The 24,437-nt window shown below is 45.5% G+C and overlaps 2 protein-coding genes across 18 annotated transcripts in view; both read right to left on the reverse strand.

The window, feature by feature from the left end:
• The window catches only part of LOC3290639 (voltage-dependent calcium channel type A subunit alpha-1), a 26,693-nt gene extending 13,944 nt beyond the window's left edge, over positions 1-12,749 (reverse strand). For 7 of the 13 annotated variants that reach the window (XM_061663844.1, XM_061663848.1, XM_061663843.1 and 4 more), the window contains exons 1-3: positions 6,108-6,327; positions 325-486; positions 1-210 (exon numbers count right to left, since the gene is read on the reverse strand). The exon at positions 1-210 is cut by the window's left edge and continues 63 nt beyond it. In XM_061663844.1, the coding sequence (XP_061519828.1) occupies positions 1-210; positions 325-486; positions 6,108-6,118 (383 nt within the window). In that variant the 5' untranslated portion in view covers positions 6,119-6,327. Of the gene's footprint in view, positions 211-324; positions 487-6,107; positions 6,329-9,961; positions 10,395-12,014; positions 12,142-12,498 lie in introns of those variants that run through there. The other 6 variants (XM_061663849.1, XM_061663842.1, XM_061663839.1 and 3 more) reach the window with 4 other exon arrangements.
• A 1,625-nt stretch (positions 12,750-14,374) lies between these two features.
• LOC1273390 (voltage-dependent calcium channel type A subunit alpha-1) overlaps positions 14,375-24,437 on the reverse strand; it is an 85,422-nt gene continuing 75,359 nt past the window's right edge. For all 5 annotated transcript variants that reach the window (XM_061640777.1, XM_061640776.1, XM_061640775.1 and 2 more), the window contains 6 exons: positions 22,390-22,502; positions 22,143-22,300; positions 20,375-20,605; positions 19,512-19,669; positions 19,181-19,446; positions 14,375-19,095 (listed from right to left, as the gene is read on the reverse strand). In XM_061640777.1, the coding sequence (XP_061496761.1) occupies positions 18,942-19,095; positions 19,181-19,446; positions 19,512-19,669; positions 20,375-20,605; positions 22,143-22,300; positions 22,390-22,502 (1,080 nt within the window). In that variant the 3' untranslated portion in view covers positions 14,375-18,941. The remainder of the gene's footprint in view (positions 19,096-19,180; positions 19,447-19,511; positions 19,670-20,374; positions 20,606-22,142; positions 22,301-22,389; positions 22,503-24,437) is intronic.

The following is a 24,437-nucleotide window of genomic DNA, read 5'->3' on the forward strand; positions in this document are numbered from 1 at the left end:
AGGACCAACCCGAGCGCCACGATCTTCAGTGCCGCCTCGATCGTGAAGATGCACAGGAAGTAGCTTTCGGTGAGCTCCAGCTTTTGGGCGAGCACCGTTTTGTCGCCCTTGGGCAGATGCTCCTCCAGTGCCAGCACCACACAGTTGGCAATGATTGTCAGCAAGACGGCGTACTCGAACGGTGGCCATTCTATGATGAATTTGGTTGCCCTTGGTGAAGCAAAGGTGAAAGTGTGAGACGGAGAAGATCGTTACCACGCACGGGAAACACATTGGAATGATCAGGACGATACGATCTGGCGATTGCCACTGGTAGGTACGTACTTTCGTATGAAATTATCCTCCGCAAAGATGAACAGCGAGGAGGGCCCGGGTGGTGGTGGACCGGTACGATGTCTCGGACTGCCCTTCTTTCCCTTCTTCGGACCCATTTGCTGCCCGCTGCCGTCCTTATCAGGAAGCGCCTCCTCTTGGGACGCTGCTAGCCTGTCGGTAGGTAGAGAAAAGCAAGCAAAGCTCTCTTTAATAGGTGGTTAACTGTAATATTATACTTTAAAACTTCATGTATTTAACACGCAAAGATAAAGTATACTTGAAAGAGAAAAGATATTTTTTTTAATGTTATCGTATCAAAGAATTTATTGTTTAATGTGTGCTTTGCATGCTTTTTGTCGAAACACTATGCAGAGCTTTAATGGCACTGACTTAACGGAAGATTGACAGCTTATCGCAAAGAGCTATGCTGCCAAACAGCAAAAAGGAAACGATTCTTCCTCGAGGCACTTTCTTGCACATTCTTATCTCTTCTGCTGTCTCGCAATGTCAACGTTACGTCGTGCTGTAATCATTAGGCTTTACGGCTTGAAATACGCCGTGTAAAAACAAATCAAGACTACTTTAGTCTGGAAAACGTGATAAAATGACATCTTCCGCAGTGTTTTTTGTATTGAAGGCCTTTATCTTGCCTTTTGGGGCTTAAATTTAAGGCTAGCTAACATAGCATATGATAAAGATATCAATTTCTGATTCGTCCATTAATTACATTAATTGTCACCTTGTATATCACTTTTGGAACATCATTTAAATTCAAACACTTTACAGTCGCCATATAATTACAAAACCAAAGTAGCTGCATCAACTGGAATCTCAAACACCAGCTCAAGTTAATATATTCATAGCTGGTGATTGCTGTCACTCAAATACATATTTTGAATCTTTTTTGCGATGTTATTGTTCCTGAAACGAAACGTTATCCAACTAATTCAAAGCATATAACTGTAAAACTTCAAATATTGAAATTCTCCACATATCCCCGTAGTTGAAACCGTTAGCCATTAAACGAAATGAGGTTATTTGCAAGCGTAGAGAACAATTCAAAAAGCATGTAGAGTAAGCACACACTAGCACAAACACACGCGCTCATTGTGGCCGAAGGACGCATATTGCTCATTCCACTCATGTTCCAGGGAAACGTTGCCAACATTCCGGATGATCTCATCTCATCCGACCGAGGCCAGTTGAGTTTGGCCAGCGTCAAAAGTAAAGCTGAAATCACATCTATGTTCCTAGTGGGCTTTAATCTAGTAAGGGCGCTGCGTGACGTTCGGCTTTGACGCACCGAAACGTGAATGAATTATACTGATTGTGAAGAGAACAATAAACTTGACCGTAGACTTTTTGTTTGTTTCTAAGAAACAAAGATGATGAGTTATCATAATATGGATGGTGTTGGCAAAAAAAAAAAACTAGAGTACTCCTGTTACATGCTCTACTTGCCATACTGCGTGTATATCCATAGTTGAGCACTAATAAACACGGACACAGTTTGTTGTTTTAACCGAAAATCCCAATAATAATTAACCGGCTCTGTCCACTAATCATCGACACCACACAATCACACGTAGCGACACACTTTGGACGGGAATTAATGAATTCGTTGTTTGATTGGAACGTCCAGTAACGTCCAGTAACGAGCGGCAGGCACTCGTGGCTAGACATCCAAGCTTAACGCCACTGCTTGCACACAACTGCCCGGGCCGATTGCTGGCGGCCGACTTGCCCGACGTTCGCATAGATACTGTGGATGCTGGATGCTAATATCTAAAATCGTAAACGGTGCTTTCGCTACGCATATCGGTCGTTACCGATTGGGTTACGGCAGGGCGAACACGGGTGAGGGCAAAACGGTGTCAAAGGGACATCCTGTGGCGACGGGATTTTGTACTACCCAACAAAAAAAAAGCAGAAATATCGCACACAACGGCCAGTGGCACAGCATGCGGTCGGGCCCGGGGGTAATCGGTAGATCCTCAAAGCGTTCACCACCAAGATATGGCCACCGGTTTGCCTTTGGTGACTTTCGCATGGAATGCTTAATGTCTTGAGCTAGCCACGAGATGCCGTGTCCGGGATAGAGTGAGACAGAGAGAAAGAGAGAAAGAGCTCTACAGAGTGAAAGAGCGCAATCCTTATTGATCAACGGTTCGAAGAAAATGGTATACGCATTTACGACCGGTGGTATGGGCGACAGGCGGCCGACAAACTGCACATCACGCGTCATTGGCGGAGCGTTATCGGGTTTAGCGGTAGGGCGGAAGTATAAAAGATGTTATATTAATCTTCCGCTTGAAATATATTCTTAACGATTGGCCAATGATAGTGAGCATTCCTGCGGCTGCAGCATGATGCTAATGAGAGCGAGTGTCTGATTTTATCGAAGGTTGGGCAAAGTAAGCGCACTACTTACGCATAAATCAACGTGGAAAGGATGTTTCGACCATATCTAGCCTCAAAGTATTGAGAAAAAAGAAAAGAACGAATGTATGCTTATTAAGGGAATATTGCCGATGAGAGAAATATTTGATAAAGTACAAACACATTGTAGTGCTGTTAAAATTACAGGGTTTGCTTGCACCGATTTGCAAAGTGCAATTTAATGCATTATTAAACTTTGTTTTGAAATTCTCTGTAATAAGTCAGTTAAAAAATAATAAAAATTAAATGCGTGGTAAATCTACAATAAAAAACTACTAAATCTTTCAGCAGCGTTATTGCCAATAAAGGTTTGTTATTAACCAAGCTACAAACAGTTGTTGTACTGCTATTTACATCACTTTCTCTTTTCGTCATACGTTTCAACCAGTACCATTTTGCTATCATAATTCATTTCGTCACACACTGAACCCAAGTCCCCCTCGACCATATGTATGACCGTCGTCGAACGTTATGGGACATTTAGCTTCCAAAGCATGCGGCCACTCAGCAAAATGCTAAACAAATAGACCGAGATTCGAGTCGAGCGGTCTCGCGAGCTTTCCACAAACTTCCACATCAATTTGCCTCGCCTTCCGTCCACCACAGGAAAAAAAAAAAACACAAAACTGCCCCTGATTAATGATTCATCAATCTTCTGTCAATTCGTCAATCTGTTGTTCGGCTGAATCAATGCGTCTCGCGCATGTACCGGGTGGGTGGCCGGCCGCTGCCGAGGCAGTGAAGTTGGGCCGCACCGAGATGGTGTAAACAAACCGAAAAACCAGTCGGGCACCATTCATCGGCGACGGCTGCAAAATGATAGTGAGCTGGCAGAACGGTAGAAGCCGTTTGGTAGCCGTTTGGTTTATGAATCGAGCTGGCGGTCGAGCTACGGCACAGTGCCACTTGCTTGCTTCCTTGCTAGGCTTTTTCTATGTTATTTCCATGGTATGGTTTTGTCTTTTGGTGTGTATGTGTGTGTGTGTGTATGTATTGTTTTCACTTGTTATTTCTATAGGCGACACAGTGCAGACTAGATAAAGATAGTGTTCCAAGGGTAGGAACGAGAAAGACAGTGCCAACGGAGGCAATCAATAATGAAATGCGAGAGGCGCTGGCACGATGTGTTAACAGGTTTTGTTTGATTGTCTAGAGCCCGACTGATTGTTTAGTTAAGGAGTTTCAATTGTCGAGCGATCCCAATGAATGGGATGGTTGACTGTCTGAGAATAGGCGAATATAATGGAAGATGATAATTTAAAATTGATTTAAAATTCAAGGATTTGTTTAAGAAATGTCCTATCAACAATAATTTCAAGGCAGCGAAACGCAAGTTTACTGTAGCGAAATGTTATTTCTCTTCGGAGCTGACGAGCAAAGCACTTGGCAAAAGGTCATTTCCATGTTCGCCACACCGCTATTGTCCGAAAAATTAGGCACAGCGAGCGAGCGAGCGAGCGAGCGAACGGTCCCATGGGATGACCCACTTCACCCGGGCCCTATTCATTCGGTTCGCGTATTAAAAATTCATTTTACATTGCATCATTCCAATCGCATGCTGAAGAGCCGTACTGTATCACCGGCGGGACCAGTTACAGAACACTTGCCACACGGCGTAAGCAATCCAACAAGACTCGGGGTAGCAGGTGCGAGGGGTGGTCTGCGGGTGAGAGAAGGTACAAGCGTGTTTTTCTTTTTTCGGTTCAGGCACTCATGAAAGGACTCTCTTTCAACCGTTTCAAGGACAGGATGCTTCGGGCAGACAAGGGTTGTACTGCTGCGGCAGCTATGGTGGGGTTCCTTTTTGTAATTTAACAGAAACACACACACACACAGAGTGTGCCACTACCTCGGGTCATGACGTCAGTGATGACGAAAGGGCAATACGGCATCATGTTGCTTCTGTTGGATGGATTTGTTGTTGCTGTTGTGTCGTTGCGTCCCACTTTAGCATCGCTTCCCATGAGAAGCGTGCGACAGTGAGCGAATGAAATGGTAAATAGATCGAACAACGGAACAGAACAGGGAAAGATTCACACAGTACACTCACGCCGTACCGAGAGCTGCTGGAACTGTGCTCGTGGTCGAAGATGCCGTAGCTCTTCCGCTCATCGGATCCGCACCGCGGAGCAGCAGTTAAACGCGGCGGTCTGTCAGATGGTTGGCAAAGGGTGGAAGGACCGGAGACATAAAGTCGCCAACTAGAAAAGGGAAGAGAAACACATCGCCCGTGTCACCCGCACCGGATGGCAGTGCGAGGCAGCTACGCGGAGATGAAATCGACCCGCCGGTGGGTGAAAAGTTCGTCCCAGCCCCGTCCATCTGAAAGCGGGGTCGGCGTGGCTGAGGGCAGAGCTTTTACAAATTACAAACCACACGTTCGGCACGTTTTCCTTCGTTGCCCGCGGGGTGTTTCAGCGTGCGAAGCATTTTCGGGCCCTGCTGTGAGCTGTGAGAGCTGTGCTGTTGCCAGCGCGAAACGCGCCCAACAAAATCAACAGCGGGAGCAATTTCACGCATCGTGCGAGCAGGCATAACAAACCGTGTTATTAACACACACAGACACAAACGCCCAACCGTACTACCGCACGTTCGCGGGGCTCTCTTTTCGCTCACGGTCGCGTTGCGGTCGCTTTGATGCGAAGGCTTGCCGCCGCTCACCACCACCACGCGGCTGGTTTTACTGTGAATATTTGTGTATCGATCGGTCGTGACTTTTGCTGCTGGCAATTGACATGTTTTCGCGCACGGCGGAGGTGGAGGGGCTCGGCAGCCGAAAACAAATAGGCGAGCGTAAATAAAATTAGTTTCCGAAAGTCCATAGACCCGTCGGTGGATGTAAAGGAAACACATTCACACATGTAGAAACATTATATTAAACAGACACAAACACATACACACTTAAGATGGGCAGATATTGGAAAATGGATAAAGTTTGCTGCCCGTAATGACCATGGGCAAGAATCCCTTAAGGAGTCAACTTGACCCCTCGAATCGAGGGCAAATGTGAGTGGTTTGTAGCTCCCCCGAGACGCGAGTGTAAGCTGCCTGGCGCTGTGAGCCGCCAGTGTAGCAGCCAAAGAAAGTAAGTTTTAAAAGTGAATCATCATTCGGGTAATTTCGGCAATGGAGGCGCCTAGTGATGGAGACGCCTGGTGACGCATGGGACTGTTTTTTGTCTTTTTCTTTCTTTTGCTGACAGGAAACGTTGATGCCCAAGAGAAAAAGTAGCTAAGTGGGGGGAAAAACTATTAACATTCGATGACAGTCACTTTTCTGTATGCGAGATGCGTCAGTTTTACACCCCTTAAGCGATGGCCACGTTTACATAGAATCGTTTCGCTTATACTCACGCACTGTACATCGTTGGGCCGTTGTGTGTCTGATGGGAGATCAGTGTCTCCCTGCACGTTTCACCCCGAGCAAAGCATCAGCCAAAGCAAGCCAACAATGAGTCAGTAGCACAACACAATACGGCCACGGTTTTCAGCACGGTTTCAGCGGACGGCCACCAAACACTGTGGGGAATATGGGAAGCACGCACCACGAGAACGCGAACGACGCTTCGGACGACTGACACTGGTTCGCTTTGGGGCAGGCGTTTCGGTGTAAGTTGTCGGTCACTCAGCACACTGTGTGTGGCTGCTCAATGTTTCGCCATGTTTTTTTTTGTTTTGTTTTTCGCAGTCAATCTTCCTCCGCCCGCAGGGATCTCACGAAAGTTTTGTGGGACACCAGGCGTCTCCATATCAAAACAACAGCGCTTCCTGCAGGAATAATTCTACCCAGAATCGAACCACGATTCGTTTTCTTGCGTGTGTGCGTGTGTGTGTGTTGGTGAGTGGCCGATGAAAAAAGAGCGCGAGAGAGGCAACTCGGGTGGAATTGTAAACGATGACGTGTATTTACAACGGCTCTCTGAGTGGCACATCTCGGTGAGTGACTCGCACAGGCACGCGGTAAGCGAACGTGTTGTCAACGGGGAAAAACGGGGCAAAACAACTCCAAGGGCTGAGGGTCTGGAACGATGGATACAATAAATAAAACAGCAAAGCGAAACCGTTTTGCAGGCCCACGGTTCGGCGGCACGTTCGGTGGCTGTACGATAAAGCGTTTCCATTTCGTCACTTGCAAGACGTTCGAAGCGAGAGCGAGGCTAGAAGGAGCGAAAGACATCGGCATGGGCCAGCATCCCGAGCAAAAAGGTGACCGATTACAGCAAGCACTTTTCAAGGCTCTCGAGCCCAGCGTGTACCGTCGGGGTAAAGGTGGAAGGAATACATTAACATTCATTATGCTTGATACGATGGTAAATGACGTGAGTGGTAGGGCGCTAGCTGAGCTTAAAGGTGTTCGGTGCGCTTCCAGCACGGTTCGGGCTAGAGCGATTGTTTATTTAAGAAAGTTTCAGCATGGACAAGAAAAGTTTGTAATTTTAAATACAAAATTCATTGACCATGGTTTTGCAAGGCAATTTAAAACCCCGGTCGGATGGTCGAAATCACACTAAACACTATCGATTCTTTTGGATCTGCCTTCACGGGTTTGCTGCACAGGCCTCAGTGGTTGACGGTCGGGTGACGGCAGCAAAAAAAAGGCAATCGTATTACATTGCAGTTCCGGGAAATTTGTTAACAGTTTCAGCGAAGAGTGAAATATTATTCCGACGCGTCACGTGGCAGCATGAACATGCAAATAAGCATGCAAATTGATTGCGGGAAGCCACTGTTTCGAGTGTATTTTCACACAGCTGCAGCTCGTGCACTTTCTGCAGTGGCCTTCACTGTTCATTTTGCTGCTATTTGCTGTGACTTTACAGGTTTTTGGACAAACGGAATTAATTACAATGCGATATACATTGTTTACGTATCGCAATACAAACTCAACAGAATTCATATGCTATGTATCTCTTGTAACGTTCAAAGAAGCCTCTTTAGACGTTCATTTTAAGTTTCTTTAGATATACTGTACTTTGCAGGGAATGCATACATATATGCACTGTTTTACGGGTCAGTTAGTAATATGAATGGCATTCAACAATTGCACGAGTTTCGTTAAACAACACAGCTGTCATAAACTGTTGACAAAGATGTAAGAAAGATGAAAACATCTTGCAAGTTTCTAATAATGCTGTTCACATTTAATACTGAACCGCAAAAACAATGAAAGTTACGCTGATCGCTGACCCAGTAACATCTATTCAGCCAGCCAGACTCTTTCATACAAATAGGGACCAGAATTGACACACACATAATTTTGTGTAAGTCCAACAGAATATGTAATTCGAAACAAGAACCTTTCCTGCTCACTTTCTTCTACCAAATGGCGTTAATAATAGTGTTGTTAAAACCTTTTCCATCAAACTCATCGACCGATGTACGACTTGTAAACAAATCACAATTCCTGCTACTAATACCATGCAGCTATCGGTGAGTGTGTGGTAAAAGTATTACCCCCTAGCTAGCCGACAGCCATGGCTGTGTATGCGTGCGATAGAAGAATGTTTAGAATTGCTCCTTTTTTCCATCCGTTCTCACGAAAAGCGATACAAACGAGCATTTTCTCACGCACAAACACACACACACACACACACACATACATTTGAATGGAATAAGGGAAGTAACGCTGTTTTTATCCGCAGAGAAGTCCCCCAGTTTCGCTCGGTTTGCTGGTAAAATAAGGAGCAACTTTTCCGCAATGTGTCACCAATACATTAACAACACAAGGGGTTCGCTTTTGTGGCTGAGCTTTTGTTCCCGCCGGAGGTTCGGCTGTGTTTATAAAAAGTTAATTAGGGTTCGCTGCCTTGCGGTTGTTCCTTTTTGGTAGTTTTTTCTTTTGTTTCTTGTTGAAATTAGTTCTTTATATTAAAAAACGAGGAAATTAAACAAGAAGTTTGAGAAAAAAGGTACTCTAAAATGTTATTTATTTTCCTTTGGTGACAAGATAAGATTCGGATGTCCCAAGCGGTCCCATCTCGACAGTACAAACGCGGATGACGAACGTATCGATCAAACGTGGGTGTGTCATAATGTATCACCGGCGTCCACGCTCGCCACCGTTTTTTTTTGGGTGGCGTGAAAAAGCACAAACCTCTGCAAGGACATACGCTCTGGACAGGAGCATCGAGCAGCACCGAGAAAGATGGCAAATGCATTAAAGCAAGCGATTAACCTCAACCAGTGGACAAACTGGGAAATGCCCCTGCGTATGTAATGATGCAGCACTTAAAAAAGGAGATAGCAACGAGTGACTGTCAGCTTGGCACAGGAAGATTGCAATCATTTGCAAACCTCATTCATCCCTTGCCGTGTCGTAAAACGGTACCAGCAGAGCAGAATATAATAAAGCCGAACTTTCACTCTCTTCTTCACTTCATTTCTTTCCCCTCCCGGTCCCGGTCTTATGCTGGTTGCCACTACTACCAACCGCACTGGCTGTGCATGTGCATCACCGTGCAGAGAACGGCAGCGAGATAGAGACGATCGCACTGCTTACACCGTTGTCATGTGGTTGCCACTAAAGCGCTGCCACAGACACACAGACAAAACGGCAGTCTCGTGACGCGACTGCATTGAGCTGCAATGGGTCGCTATTTTCGTTTCTTGGAACGCTTCCAAACGGGAACGGTGTCAGTCTGGTGCGTTGACCAGAGGATTCTGCCACAACGGCAACAAAATGGCAACAAAAGGTGACAGATTTATTCGCTTGCCGTCCGCGCAGGACTACAGGGAACGATGGTGAGGTACAGCTACTGCTGCTGCTGGTACGGCATTACGTGGCAGCTGTAAAATGTCAAAACAACAGCCACAGCGACGGCAAAACACGAAAAAAAAACGATGAATGCAAGGTGACAGTTGTTCTTTCACCTAGATTCAGGATGGACGCGTTTAGGTCAGTGCTGGGAAATGCAGGCCACAACATGCAATCGGGTGGCTTTCTTCGGCTTTGTCCCCGAAGCGCTTCGAAGCTTCATGGTTCGTAGAGCAAGCGGTGCAACTGCACGACAACACTGCCACTGCGAGCCAGCGTTCTTTTCTTCGGCGTCCACACCTGTGACACTGTTTGTCCTGCTCGCCCTTTCAGGGAGTTTGGTTGTTGGTTGTTTGCTTTGTTTCGGGTTTCTCTTTTGTGTGTTTTTAGGAGGTGGAAACTTTCGTCCCCAGAAACGCGTTGGGGCAAAAATGTGTCGCCCAGTTTCACTTACCTTACAGTTTATATACATCCACACAGCGGCACATTATCCACTTCGCACCAGCGATAAAACGCTTGACCGTGGAACCGTTGGCATCGTCGCACTTGTTACTTGTTATCGTTGCAAGGCCTCAAAGACGCTGGAGAGTAGTGCTGGCCTTTCGATTCGAATCCCAAATTCACTTGGCGCAATATTTTCCGTGCTCGTTTTCTGTAGCAGATTCCACTAGCTTGCACGAACCGAGGCAACGATCCGTGCCTATGTTGTTAGCGTATTATTATTTGTAGCTGAAAATAACGCTCACCCTTAGCTTGGCCTACTTTTCTGTACTCTTTGCACTTCACAACACTACAGCACAACCGGAATGATCATCACTTGTATCGCTTGTCGAGTGGACTTGTATTTTTGCACATATTTTTTCACCTTTCTGCTTTGCCTGCAATCACTGAAAATTGCGAAGAAGTGGAGGAATTTGGAAATAAAAAAATACACACACACAAATTAGAAAGCAACATTTGATCAGCAATCCTACTTGTCGTGGATTGAATCAATGCGCTTTACACATAATTAAATCCAATCGTTCGCTTCCACTTGAGCTTAACTCACACACATACACACGCACTTGCACGCCCACACTCATTGCACTGGCATCGTTCCAGCGGAAATTAATTTTTAATCCTTCGCTATCCCTTCCCTGCCAATGGCGATTGGAACTGGTCCGAAACGCTCTACCGGGCGTCTCCATCTGCCATTTTCACACCAGAAAACAGCTCACGTGGCCAGCAGGATGAGAAAACCAATAAAGAAAAGAAATACAGGGCGCACAATTTTCTGTGACCCAAAACCGGGATTCGGTTAGCTGTCACTGTATGTGCGGGGTTCTGTGTATGAGTAGTTGAAAAAGCGTAAGAATTTCCCAGGATACGACACACGAACACAGGAGAAGCGTCCCTTAAACGGTCACCAGAACGATAAACATTATCCTTCTTAACGCTCCGTCGATCAACACTTTAATGAAGAAAGAAAGAGAGAGAGAGAGAGAGAGAGAGAGAGAGAGAGAGAGAGAGAGCGAGAGATAGAGAGAGAGAAAGGAACCTGAGAGGGTGGAGGAGATGAAAGATTGGGGATCAGTTCGATTGGTTCTATTTTTATCCTTATCTTCATCCCGGGGGTTTCTCTTTCCCCCACCCAACCCGCCTGCATGTGTGTCGTGTGCCACTGTGTCATCTGTGTGGTGCGCATTTCCGCTTACACTTGCTGCTTGTCACACACACGCACACATACACCGCCGAACGCTTTCCCAGTTCCGTTCGCTAGTGTCTCAGTGGAGCGCATCCGTTTACAGCGTCGGTTTGGAGGATTCCTCCGAACGCTGGTGCTGTAGAACCTTTTGTTCTCTCCCTTGTTAGGGAGGGCAACCGTGTTTTGCCCCCTTCCTTTCAGGCTTCTAATACGTCCACCCCGCACCACCACTAGCTCGTTTATTTGCTCTCTTTCTCTCACACTTACTTACATTATCTCCGCATGACGTGTGTCCGTTTGTATCTCGTTTCTTGCTCACTGCCTCTCTTTCTCTCTCTCGCTCTCTATCTCTTTTTTCTCTTTTTATTCTCGCTCTCTTTCTCTTTCGATTGTTTTTTTTTTTGTTGGTCTTGGGGTCAGATTTTCGTGCCCCGGTTCGGAAAGATGTACGGTCGGGGGTAAATGTGGTGGGAAAATCCCATCCCAAAGGAATGGCTGAGTAGCGAGAGAGGGAGCACGAGCAGGGTAGAAGTTTGTGCTGGATTGCAGTTGCGGAGGTTTTCTTTGCGCTCCCTGCTTCCTCGCTTGTTGCCGAACGAAACCGAAGCACTTTCTTCAACGATGTTCAAAGGATATGAGCAAACACTCACGCACACATACCCATACATATAAACGAACGAACACATACACACACACACGCTTATAAAATTATTAGGGCAAACGAACCGTTGCCGTACTTGGGAAAGGATATTTTCGGCCCAAAGCAAACGAATGGGTCTATTTTTCTTCGCATCCAACCTTTTCACCCCTCCCGTTTCCTTACGTTTTCTTGCTTCCACGACTGCACCAACACACACAAACACAGACACAGACTCTTTAACAGAAACAGGAAGAGCGAACGATGGTCTTTGCTGGCAGGTTTGATGAACACTTGCTTCACGAAAAGAATCCTAGGTGGAATATATTTTTCGAATCACTGACGCACACTATTTTAACGCATGCCAACACACACACATACGCATGCAGAACAGTGCGTCACCGTGTAACCATTGGCTCGGAACGACCCCGGAGCTGCAGGTAAGGAAAAATTCTCCTGCGCTTATCTGCCCTCGCGCGAGGAGTACGAGGACAATTGCACAACGTACCCCGTGCTCCTTGGCGAGCGGATTTTTCACCCTTCCGGTTGGAGTGGTTCTGGATTGTCGCCTGTATACACCACGCAAGATTAAAGCAAAACCCTGCAACGGGGCAGACTTTCGAGTTTAGCACAGTTTAGCACATCATCCCCATTTACTCCCCAGCCTCACCTTATCACACAGCACACCGCCGCTCGAACCACCCAGCATTACCCGCCGTTCACTTGCTTTTGCACCACCACGCTTACACACGTACATACAGACATACATATACGCAAACACACACACACACGGGCGCACACACACACAAGGAGCAGTGGAGCAAACCGAACAGAAAAAAAACCCCACGCGACTGGGCCGGGACAACACCGTGGACGAGGTCTCGGCACGATGCCTGCCTGCACTGTTCTGCGCTCGGTCGCGAGCGAACGGTTTACCTTAACCTGCAGCGTGCGAAAGGTGACCGAGAGCGCACGGTTGTTCGGGTGGGCTTTTGGGTCGTCTTTCGGTACGCCCTTCCACCGTCCCTGCTTGGCGGGCTCGTTGCTTGCGTGCGGTGAGAGTGAGAATGCGCCAGTGGTGGGAAAATGCCGGTAGCCCTGCCGCTCGGCACAGTGAGCTGCGAGACAGTGCGATCCGTTTGTGTGTGTGTGTGTGTGTTCGAGTGAGCGGACGATATACCACCCCCATCCTTGCTAGTGCTGCTGCTGGAGGTTGTGTTCGGTTTCATCTGCTCATTGTTTGCCCGTGTGAGGTCCGGAACAGTCACACTATGGGCTGGGGGTTATTTGCTTTTGCGATGGCTGGATAAGCGACGAAAGAATAGTAAATGTTCGTACAAAAACAAACTGTTTCACGGCAAATATTTTCACGCCATGTGTGGGCGCGCATGAAATTTGGCTTTTCATTGAATGTCATCGCACCATACAGTCTGACATGTTCCAGCCGTGATTATTTTGGCAACTTTTCCACGCTACGCGGCGTGCAATTGTCTCGGTATTTCTAAACGCACGGTAAGATATTGTGGGGAAAATTGTAATACATAACCCAAATGCTTCTTGACGTCAAACGGGTACTCCTCATCATTGTCATCTTCCCGCTGGCTAATAAAGTTGGCTGAAACAAACATTGAGGCACCCTATGAAACGAGCCCCAATCCTTTATTTCCAAGGTGTCACTTAGCAAGTGGTGAGAACGGGAAATGAGCTCACTGATAGAGCAAAACACATGCATCTAAAAGCTCTGAAAGTAAACACAGAAACGAAAGGAAAAGCTTTAGGCAGCAGGATGAAAGCTCCTCGCGTGAAATGTTTCATTTTGAAATTCGCTGAACTCGATTTTGCCCACAGAGAAAGCGAAAATAGGGTTTCCAATCATATAATGAAATTATTTAATCACTACATACTGTAGAGCAGTTATTAGACTGTGGGTGCCGCTGTAAACATCCTTTTTTTTCCGCGGCAGGATTTATTTAGTTTTTCTTACATGCAGATGGATGCTACAGAAAAGCACTCAAAACATAGCATCGGTATCACTTCAAAGCTGTTTATACCGGCTGCCAAAGTCTAATGACTACTCCACAGTATGATTGCAAATTTCCACAGTATGCTTGCAATATTCCACAACCGATTTGCAACATTGTCCCATGTCAGAGGTCTTCAAACTACGGCCTGCAAGTCGCATGCTGCCCTCAGTAGCGCATTATTTGCCCCTCAAGAGCGTGCCATGTGGCCCGCGATGACTTAGTAAAGGTTAAAGAAATAATTTATTTGTGACTAATCAAAATTAAAATATTTACTTTTTTAACGACAGAAATTAAGATTCAATGAAAGAAAGCTGTAGAATTTTGTTATATTCAGTTATTAAAACCACATTTACAACGAAACCAGTAAGACCACCATCGGTTTGTTGTGCTCATTGCATACCTTTAGGCGATAAATCAACAGAAAAGACGTTACGTGCATAGTGAAGAAATAACATTTTGCAATTTGAGCTGATAAAAAAGCAATTACGAAATACACTATAGAAAAAAAACACTCTATTATGATTCATTTGAAATGTTATGCTATCGGTTTTTGTTCATTTATTTGCATTCTCGTTTTTCTGGGTGTTTTTTTGCTATTCGGTTCATCTATAATTTTGGTTTGGTATAGCGTTGGTAACATGTATCGCAAATTGTACATATACAACGAAAAAATAAAAAACAACCTCGAATGAGAGCCAAGAAATATAAACAGAGTATAAGATACTGCGGGCGTTACATCGGTACATAGGTGTTGTCTTTTTTACCCTTCCCCATTGCGATTCATTTGGTCTCAACACCAAATACCCACAACTCAGCGTGCCGATACTAGAGTAGCAACGTGTTGGGCGCTGCCCACCAAATAGTAAAATCGGATCAGTAGATACGTTGGGCTAGTACTACTAACAACCATGTTCGGTACAAGCACATGGGTTTGGTAAAGAAAACAAGAAAGAAAGAAAGAAAAAAACACGACAAGGCGAACACAAAAGCACAAACGTACCGGGTTTCGTACTAAGCGCGGCACTGTCTGTCACCATCTGGGTCAGGCGGCACAAAGATAGCACGGTACAGAGTGGTTAAAGGGTGTATCCGTACAGCCGCGGAGCTGCGGCCGGGTACGGCCATCCACCCGTACAGCTAGACACACACGCACACAGACACGCGAGCAAACGAACACAAGCACTGCACTGCAGCATCACCGCGTATGCGGCCATCGGTTTCAAGTTTGTAATTTGGGGCCAATCGCATTTAATATAGGTTGTGTGGGTGGTAGTTAAGTAGTCGCGTTGAATAGATACGTTCGTATTAATTTTCTACATAATCGGCCGCAGCCATCGGCGCACGAGCTGCTTGTGGCCAACGCGTCCGGTTTGAATGCGTAAACAACATAAAGGAAGCGGAAGAAGGACTGCAGAAAAGTCATCACACGCACGAGTGGCGTCTGTTCTACGTCATCGGTGTTACGTGTTCCGTTCATTTTGGTTGCTAGTTTCTTCTTCTTTCTTCTTTGTTTCTTTTTCTTCGTTCTCTGCCTCTTTTTGGTTAGCTTCTGTCTCTTCTGTCTTATCCTTTTTTTTGTGGGTTTCCATTACTACACGGCTTTAAACGTTGGCGTATCACAGAAAAAATGTATGTACAACATTGGATTCAAAGTTGCTTCCCTTCACTGGCGCTTGCGGAACATTATTTGTATCGATGCGTTCATCAACTTGCATTAAGGAAAACGGGAAGGGAAAGGGGGACAGGGGGAACAGGAGAATTTGTTTGAATTACGATTCCATTCGACTAACGACAGCTATTGTAAGTGGTATCCGAAAGGGAAGATGAATAAACACACACACACATACATACACGTGTTGCTATTGCACTTGAGTTCGGTTTGTTGGAAATGAATGTGTCCCTTAAATATTTGCTACTTTGCACTAGTCATTCTCTCTCTTTCTTATTCCGCTTTTTTTTCTTATCGCTGAGCTATGCTGTCGAGTTGGTTAATGCAGCAGATGATGCTTGGCTTGGTTGGTACATGAGGAATACAACTTTCTTTTTGTTACATACAACGATCAAGAAAACTGGTATGTGTCGCTCGATATCGATACCTTTGTTGCCATCACTTAACCGCCATGCCGTAATAGTACGCACGATGCACGATCGCCTTCTTTCTCCCGTCTATTTCCTTTTCTTTGTCTTTTTGTTTCTCCCTGTTTTTTAAGTTATCTCTTTTTTTTACAGTGGCATCGTACCAGGAAACCAGTACCAACTATCGGGATAAGGGGCAGCAGCAAACATTAAACTTGGTTAGATTCATTCAATACACTAATATCTCAACAGGCATTTGTCGTTCAACGAAACTGCTACAACAACGCTATGGCGAGAGAGCAAAAAACGGAGAATAAAAGCTTTGGTAGGAGAAAACGAGAACGAGAAAAAGTACGCATATTCCTATATGTATATATGTATATGCTTGATCGCTAGCTAGCGCGGAGATAAAAAACAAACCCCTATCCATCCTGCGATAAAGGTAACGCTTCGTTCGCTTTAAGTTAGTGGTCGTAGATATTGGCAATCGTATTATGGTTTTGTTTGTTTTGTGTTGGTTTTTGCTATGTTACGCACTCGCAAACATCGGCCATTTAGAAATGGGCCATAAGAAGATGAAGAAAATGGCAGTTTAACATGCACGTACTTGCGCCGCTGCACACCACACAAAGCATTGCAGCAGTGGTTTTTGGTTTCGTTTTGTTTTTACATAACATTCCGGGGTTTCGTACTTACTGCCAGAGCGGCAGATCTTGTTTGCTAATGTTTACTATGTACAAGCCAGTACGGCCAGTTTCGCGTGTGGCTAGAGATCAACGTTTGGCAACATCTGGTATCTGGACTGGTTGAATGGCGTGGAAACGCTTGAAAAAAAAAGAAGCAAACACTCGTTTTACTGCTTACCGCCTACCGTACCGAATGGTTTGAAGTAGTATTTAGTGTTAAAGCTAAGTGTAATCAATGTACGGTACATCTTCGAGTGCTTCCCCGTCCGCTTGGACATCCGCAGCCTTTGCACTCTATTGTGGGCCCATTTTTTACGATAATTCTTTTTGTTTGTTTTTTTTCCATTTACTGCCGCTTCAATCACGCTAAAGGCCGAATCGTCAGGATGTTCAAGATTTGCAGACGCACTGCCTATATCCACACTCAGTTTTGGGCGAGCTTGAATCGATTTTGGTTTTGCACAGTGTCTACTTACATCTATGCAAAAGGGGATGGGAGATGGGATGGTTAGGAGACATTTGGTTACGATTGAAAATTCGGTGACACAAGGTGACACATTGTTCGGGGCGATCACAATCAAAAGAAGATGAACTAGTAGAACCTGCATCTGCATTGTGCAATCCCTGTATATCACTAGATACAGCACTACCTAATTTGGTGATTTATCTCTCTATATATCTCTCTCTTTTCACTTCTTTTTCTCTTTTTTGCAAATCTCGAAAATGTCTTTACCTTCTTGGCAGCAAACTAGTTCGCTAGTCTTGGTTGGTGACTATCTAAACCTTTTGCATAAAAAAAACGATCTGTTTGCACGATCACGAGTCTTGGTTTCGATGATGGTTGCAGCAATGCTAATGCTGCTAAAACTACGCGACGGTTGGGTCGAAAACCGTGTCCTTCTACGCACGATCACTACACATTCTACACTGCTGGTACGCTGCTCTATCTGCCCCCTCACCGTACCACTGGATATGAATTTCCGCGTTCTGGTCGAGGTAAAACTGATGAAACAAAAAAAAACCGGATACTAGGTGGGTTATTAGTGCCTTTTGCTAAATATTTGCTTTCGCTTCACTGATCTACGTCACGTTGGCCCGCTCGTGCTACTTAAAAATTCCCTGCATTATATTTTTTTCCGCTCGCTTGTGACTGGTTGCGTGTGACTGTGTGTGTGGTATCACCTCACGATAGCCGAACGCGGGGGCCATCAAAAAACCTTTTACCAAACTGGTGGTACTAATTTCATCCTAACTAGTGGTTTCTAGCCGTATACAACGCACTACCGCACTACCAGACCGAACGCTATTTTCCGCTTGTGATCCGTCGTTAACCTTCTTAATGTTTGTGTTCAGTTTACTGTAAAAGTTAAACACCTTGCACAGGTTTGTGTGTGGCGCTCGTTTAGCGCGCTTGGTTTTCACTGTCACTGTCTCAGTCTTTTACTTTTTTTTTTGTTTTGTTTCTTCTGTTTTGCTCCGTATTAGTTTGTTTGAGTGCAACTACTAATCCACCATCGGCAGCAGTCTCGTGCCGGACGAGCTAATCTGTTTGATATCTATCATCGTTTGCGCCTAAAGGTAGGCAAGGTTGGCAGCAAAAAGAGAGTTTGGTGTGTACTATTGATGCTATCAAATCAAATGAACATTTAAATCTTATTGTGATTTTTTTTAAATAAATTTAGGTAATTTTGCTTGTAGAATCAAATTGCAATGTTAAGTTACTTTATAAGGAGCTTTCAGTTCTATTTTTGAGAATAGTCAAAAGATCAATTTGCCTACCTTTAGGCGCAAATAGTACATATGATGAATACTTGTTTACTGTTTGCCGAATGATTTTTTTTTCTAGACAACGAAAGAAAATCGATCGATCATATGAAAAGCCCACAGTAGGATGGTCACCTTGTGCCGACAAGTTGGGAACGTTTCTCTCTAAAAAAAACCCATAGAAAAACGCTAGGGAAAGGGTTTGTCAAGGATTGAGGGGAGGAAACCTAGTACTGGTCAGTTTTTACCGCGTCTCCGGCTAAATGGAGTAAGAGTATTTTGCTACCATGTATTAGCTACACACGTTTATAATTCTATACGGCCCTAGTTTCGTAGCTGTGATCGTGCACGCACTAAAGACTCCCCTCGGTTGAGGGTTCTATCGATCACTTAAAGCCATCGCTCAAACATCGACGCTCACCGCGAGCGCCAGTGGCAAGTTGAATGCTGTTTGCTGAAAGCTGCAACATCACGTGTCCGGTTGGCAGGGATGGCCTTGCCTTGGCCTAGACCCAAATCTGTTCGCGCCGCTTGCGTTCGCCCTGCCGCCTTCGCACCCTATGCTAGCACCAGTCCTCGTCGTCCGAATCGGAGTGTCTCGAGTGAAGGGCGCCCTTCGGTTTGTAGCCGTTCAAAATGGGCGACGGCAGTACGCGGCCACCGGTGCGGCCCATCGCCAGTGCCTGCTCGTACGACAGCGGGACAGAGTGTTCCATCCTGTTTGGGAAGGGAAAGAGCAAAAAGGAAAACCAATCATTCATCATGCAGGAGAGTCTTAGGATAGGAGAATCCATCCGCGTACCTTTCGAACTCGCGCTCAAACTCGCGCTCGATCTCACGTTCGCGCTCGTACAGCTCCCGCTCGCGATCCCGGAACTCGTACCGGACGCTGTAGTCTTCGTGGCTGCGCTCGCGGCTGTTCCGGAAGCGTTCCCGGTCCCGCTCGCGGTCCCGTTCGCGATAGTACAGATCCCGGTCATGGTCGCGCTCCCTAGGCTCGCGGAGAAACTCGCGCGACTGGGGCAGCGAATGCACGCTGTGCGGTGTGTTGTGAGAGGAATGGCCAGTCTGAAAAGTTGGAACGTGCGGTTAGCAAGTGGCCGTGCACTGCCGTGACCGAAGCCGCGTCTTACGTGGGTCGGGCTAGCGTTCAGCTTGGGGAAGTTGATGTTCGTTTGCTTCAGCTGTAGCGTCGACGGCTTGCACGGTGTGGGCGGCAACCGACGTCCATGGCCCTGGCGACGGGTCACCAACACCGGATAGCTATGCTGCACATGAGACCCTGAGGAACCTATCCCATCGGTACATCAGTATTATATGTGCCAGAAAAGCCATCGGAAGAGAGAGAGAGAATGGCGAAGTGTCTTATGCATGTTGGTTCTCGAAACAGTGAGTCACAGTAAGAGATAAGCGACAAACACAGGTATGGTGACAGTACAAATAAATACACGATCAGCGAAAGATGTATGTATGATGACGATGAGAAATAGAAACACGTGATAGAGGGAGGAAAACGATACAAAGGAAGACATGAAACTCTCTTTCCTCCACGACTTGTGCTTTCTCCACCAAGTGGTACTAATGCCCGGAAGCAGGAAAACGATCCCAACCAAAGGTAACCTCATGCTGTTAGGAAAGTTGCGAAACAGAGAAATGGAGAACACAAGATGACCGTTTGGTGCGTTTGATTACATGGGGTGTGCAAGGGATTCTACGACACTGAAGACAACTTGACAGCTGACATTGAAAACAGATGGGAAGACAGGACGAATGAAGGACGAGGCGCATCACATATACTAGCATGATTGGGCTGGATTTTGGGAAGAAACGATTAACGAACGGGAACGAACGGGTTGCTAAGCATGACAGACAACGAGAAAGAGAGGCGATACGGGGACACAGAGTGATAGAGAGAGAGAGAGAGAGAGAAAGATACAAAGGCGAAGGAACACAGTATGAAGGAAGGTAGGGTGAGTAAGCATTTTGTTTCCTGTACCCATTCCGTTGCGGTACTTCCGCCGGGCTTGGTCCCGGTCGCGCAGCTCTTGCAGCAGCTGGGCCGGGCTGGGCGAACGCGACCGTTCGCATAGGATCGTCGTATCGTACGGTTGATGGACAAGGTGGTTTTTGGAACGGTCTTTACTACTGCGATGCTGGGCACTACTATGTACACCGAATCGACTGGGCGACGGCGAACGGGCGGGGCTGGTTGAGGCCGACCAGGAACCTGGAATCGAATCGGAGTAGAAACAACAACCGAAAAGAAAGAAAGAAGGGGTATAACATTGGAACAAAACCGTTCAAACAGGGTGAAGGCGGGGGAGGAGGGACCAACTGTTTGGTCGTAGGGACGGGCGGGAGGTGTGGCCTAATGCATTGAGCTAATTGGAAAATGCCAGCACCTCCGTCCCGCGAGAGTTAGAACGAGGTACTACCATTGCTAGTGAGGCTAAGAGCGCGTTAAGAGAGGGTAACTCCGAAGGTTGGCAACTCAACTAGAACGGTGGCTAGGTGACGAACAGATAGACCACTAAGCTAAAACACGCACAGAAGAAGGGAGGGATGATGGTTGGACGCGGTTCGGATGATCCGGTCTGATGGTGGCTTTGTACAGTATCATCTATCTTAGGGCTACTAATGTGCAGCTACACCGGTACGAGTACGAGTAGTTATATATATACAGACGAAGTTACACCAAGCTGAAACGTTGTACCAAACTATACTACACTAATACACGATAGTGAGAACGAGGTGTAGAATAAATGAACGACAAAGTAGGATGCGTTTAACTACTGCGGTTTACAACAGTTCGCTCATTTAGCTTGATGTGGTGACGGGAGTGTGACTGAACGTAAGCAAAAAAATAAATCGCTCTAAAAAGACTGACTAGACTCGTAATGCTCTATGCTGCTATGTGGATTGCATATATTAAGGCTGATTCAAAAATGCGCCGTAAGGTATGCAGTACGTCTATCAAACGATGCTTCTGTGACGCTGCTAAATGTTTGCTTGGTGTTTGCGATACTTATGTTAGCTGGCATAATGATTAACGATATTTTACTTTTCTAAAATAAAAAAGGAGAACTAATCATTTACTTCCAGCCTATGCATTGGTTAAGCAAAATATTGTGTTCCTATTTCTGTTATAATCTAGACTAGCCGGCCCGGAATTGCGCGCACTATGCTCTATGTGTGTGGCGAGCTATTCTATGAACGTAGCGGTGTTACCCGTTCCCGCTAAGTTCTCGCTATAAGGCTGGTGAAAGTATACTCATAAAAATTCATAAACAGTTTGCTTCCCCGCACGCACGCAGGTGTTCGGTTGATGTTGAGTTGGATGTGTGTCGGTTGACTTTCGGGAGCAAAATTTTGATTCAGTAAAAATCTGTTTGAACAAATCAACGCTACGAATTGCGAAAAAAAAGCAACAACTAAAGAGCTTAAAACCAATTTTTCAAAATCAGTGCTAATGTTTGTTCATGTTGCAAGACAAAAGTCCAAATTAAGCAGAATGCAAATCATCGCCAAAAAGCAGCTATTTTTTTTTCTTGCAAACAAAACCCTTCAATTGGCCTATGCGCCATTTTGTAACGCCGTTTGTTCAGTACGTATTTTACTTCACTTAATGTAATGTAAAATAAAAAGCAAAAACTAATCATATTCAGCCTGTACGGCTGTAGAGAGAGAGAAAGAAAGATACAGATATAGGCAGGACAGCTGTACGACACCCAACATCAATGAAGTGTTATGAGTTTTTATGTTACCTCGGTTGTGCCTGTGCGCATAGCCGAAATGATGCCTACCACGTCTGTGTTCCTCCTTTTGTATTTCCACCACGTTCGACACGGTGTCGGAGAAACCGATCTCGTGCTGTTGATGTCGCTTCCGCGGGCTCGGCGTGCGCACCAGCGGAGACTCCCGTCTTGCCGGTCGATGTAGAAAGGGATACAAGATATTACATTAGAAATGTTTAACTGGCATCGAACAGGTAAGGTCGACCGCAGTACCTACCTCAAGCTCGGTGATCGACGATGCCCGTTGTGGTAAGCGTGTCCCGGATGCAGATGCCCATCTGCCGGAGTCAGCGACTCGAGGGACGGTTGTCTCGAAACATCCTGCAGCTCCTGTGTGTGTCCCGAAGAGGCGATCCGATGAGCAAGCAATAGAAAGAATAGTTGCCATTAACACTCCACAATCGGACCGAACGATTTTGTACGCGGTCGACTTCTGGTTGGAGGTGGGCGATAACGTTCGCTCACTCTGTTGAGCTACATTTCCCCAAATGCCACGGCGGAGCCGGGCCTCGGGGCAACGTCTCGAGTGGGTTGCAAAGTTGGTTCGTACAAATACCATTACGCATTACGCTGTGGGTTGCTGTTCAAACGCTAGTTTCACTACAGATAAACGCATCGCTAGTTATGAAAGAATCGGCTAAAGTATTGTTTCACAAGTCTGGGGTTTTTTTTTTTGGCAACAGGGTACACAAAGATAACACCACGCTAGACACCACTAGGTGTTGCTGTAGTTGACAATACTGCATGTGTGTGTGTGTGTGGGTTTGTGAGTGGGAGGATGAGGAAAGGTATACACGTTTTGGAAGCTTGATAACTTTAATACTAATTCCATTACGGATCAATTCTACCAGCTAAGTAACGCAACGCAAAAACAGTTTGCAATAAATTCGGGACAACATGGTTGCATTGGTTATGTACGGTTCGTTGCTGTACTAAATCAATCAGCTACACAATCTCCCAGCAATGAACATTTGGAGCACATGGAAACACCCACACACACACACACACGCGCGCACAGATTTGCACACCAAACAGGAAACAAATCTTAATCGAATGGAGCAGGTGTGGCCAGCGAATAATTGAAACTCGATTAAGGTCCTCTCTCTCTCTCTCATTTTTTTATCTGCGAATATGTGAAATTAACAGTGCGAAAAGGATGAGACAATGGAAGCACCTGAAATAGTTCTAACACACCTGTACACAGTCGAGGCACACTCTATCGAAAGCCAACTCAAGGAACAGAGCCGCCTGTGCACAGTGTAATGTGTGTGTGTGTGTGCGTGTTTGGTGTTGTAATGTGTGTAGAGATGTATTTGTTTCAGATTGTTTCTATTGCTACAGCTACGCATTGCTACAGATCCCTTACTAGTATGTGAAAGAGAGAAAAGTTCATGCATTGGCAGGCATACCCTAAACTAAAACGAACATCAAGAACAACAGCGATAAATTATGAAAATATTTAGCAAAAGCTTCTCTACTACCTCTACGATTGAAAGTGGCTTGCTGGTGTGTGCGATAAATAATGCAACACAGGCTTACTTACCTCTACCCGATTTTACACAACATCAATGCTAATGGAACCACTTTAAACTAAGGTCTAAAAACAACCAAGTGCCATTACAGCACACTTGTGTGTGGAGGATAGCGTCGAAGGAATTGTATATTGTTACTTAAACATTTGTTTGATGACAGAATGAATCGCGTGAATGACAATGGGAAAACACTAACTCTAGCTCAAGTATCAGCGATTAGAAGGTAAAGAACGGTTTCGAGGGAACATTTATATTGTTATGCTTTCGTACCGTTATCATATCTAGTTCTAATTATTTCGCGAAAAGTACTAAAACAACGCTAATACCCATCACCGACTGTGATGACTTCCACAAGAGATCGCAATCGAACCACCAGAGAGAGGGTAACGGTCACACCGAAAATATGGAACTCAATAGAACACACACACACACACAGAGGTACACACTTACACACTCAGACAAACCTAGAAACCTAGTTACTGGTGAAACGAAACAACACATAGACAAACGGCTTAGAAATAGAGAAGGAAACAAGATAGAGATAGAGAAGGAAACAAAGTACCATAGTACAGAGCTAGAAGGGTGCGATAGAAAGTCGTATTCTTTGGAAAAGTTATAAAAGGTGAACTAAGTAAAGGAGATAAATGAAACTAGTAAAAGGATTGGAGTGAAAAACCGAATACTGATTGGAACAGGCAAGCAAAATGAGACAAATAAACCAATTGGTCACAAA

The sequence above is a fragment of the Anopheles gambiae genome, chromosome 2 (assembly GCF_943734735.2).
Source record: "Anopheles gambiae chromosome 2, idAnoGambNW_F1_1, whole genome shotgun sequence".
NCBI classification, from domain to species: Eukaryota; Metazoa; Arthropoda; class Insecta; order Diptera; family Culicidae; genus Anopheles; species Anopheles gambiae.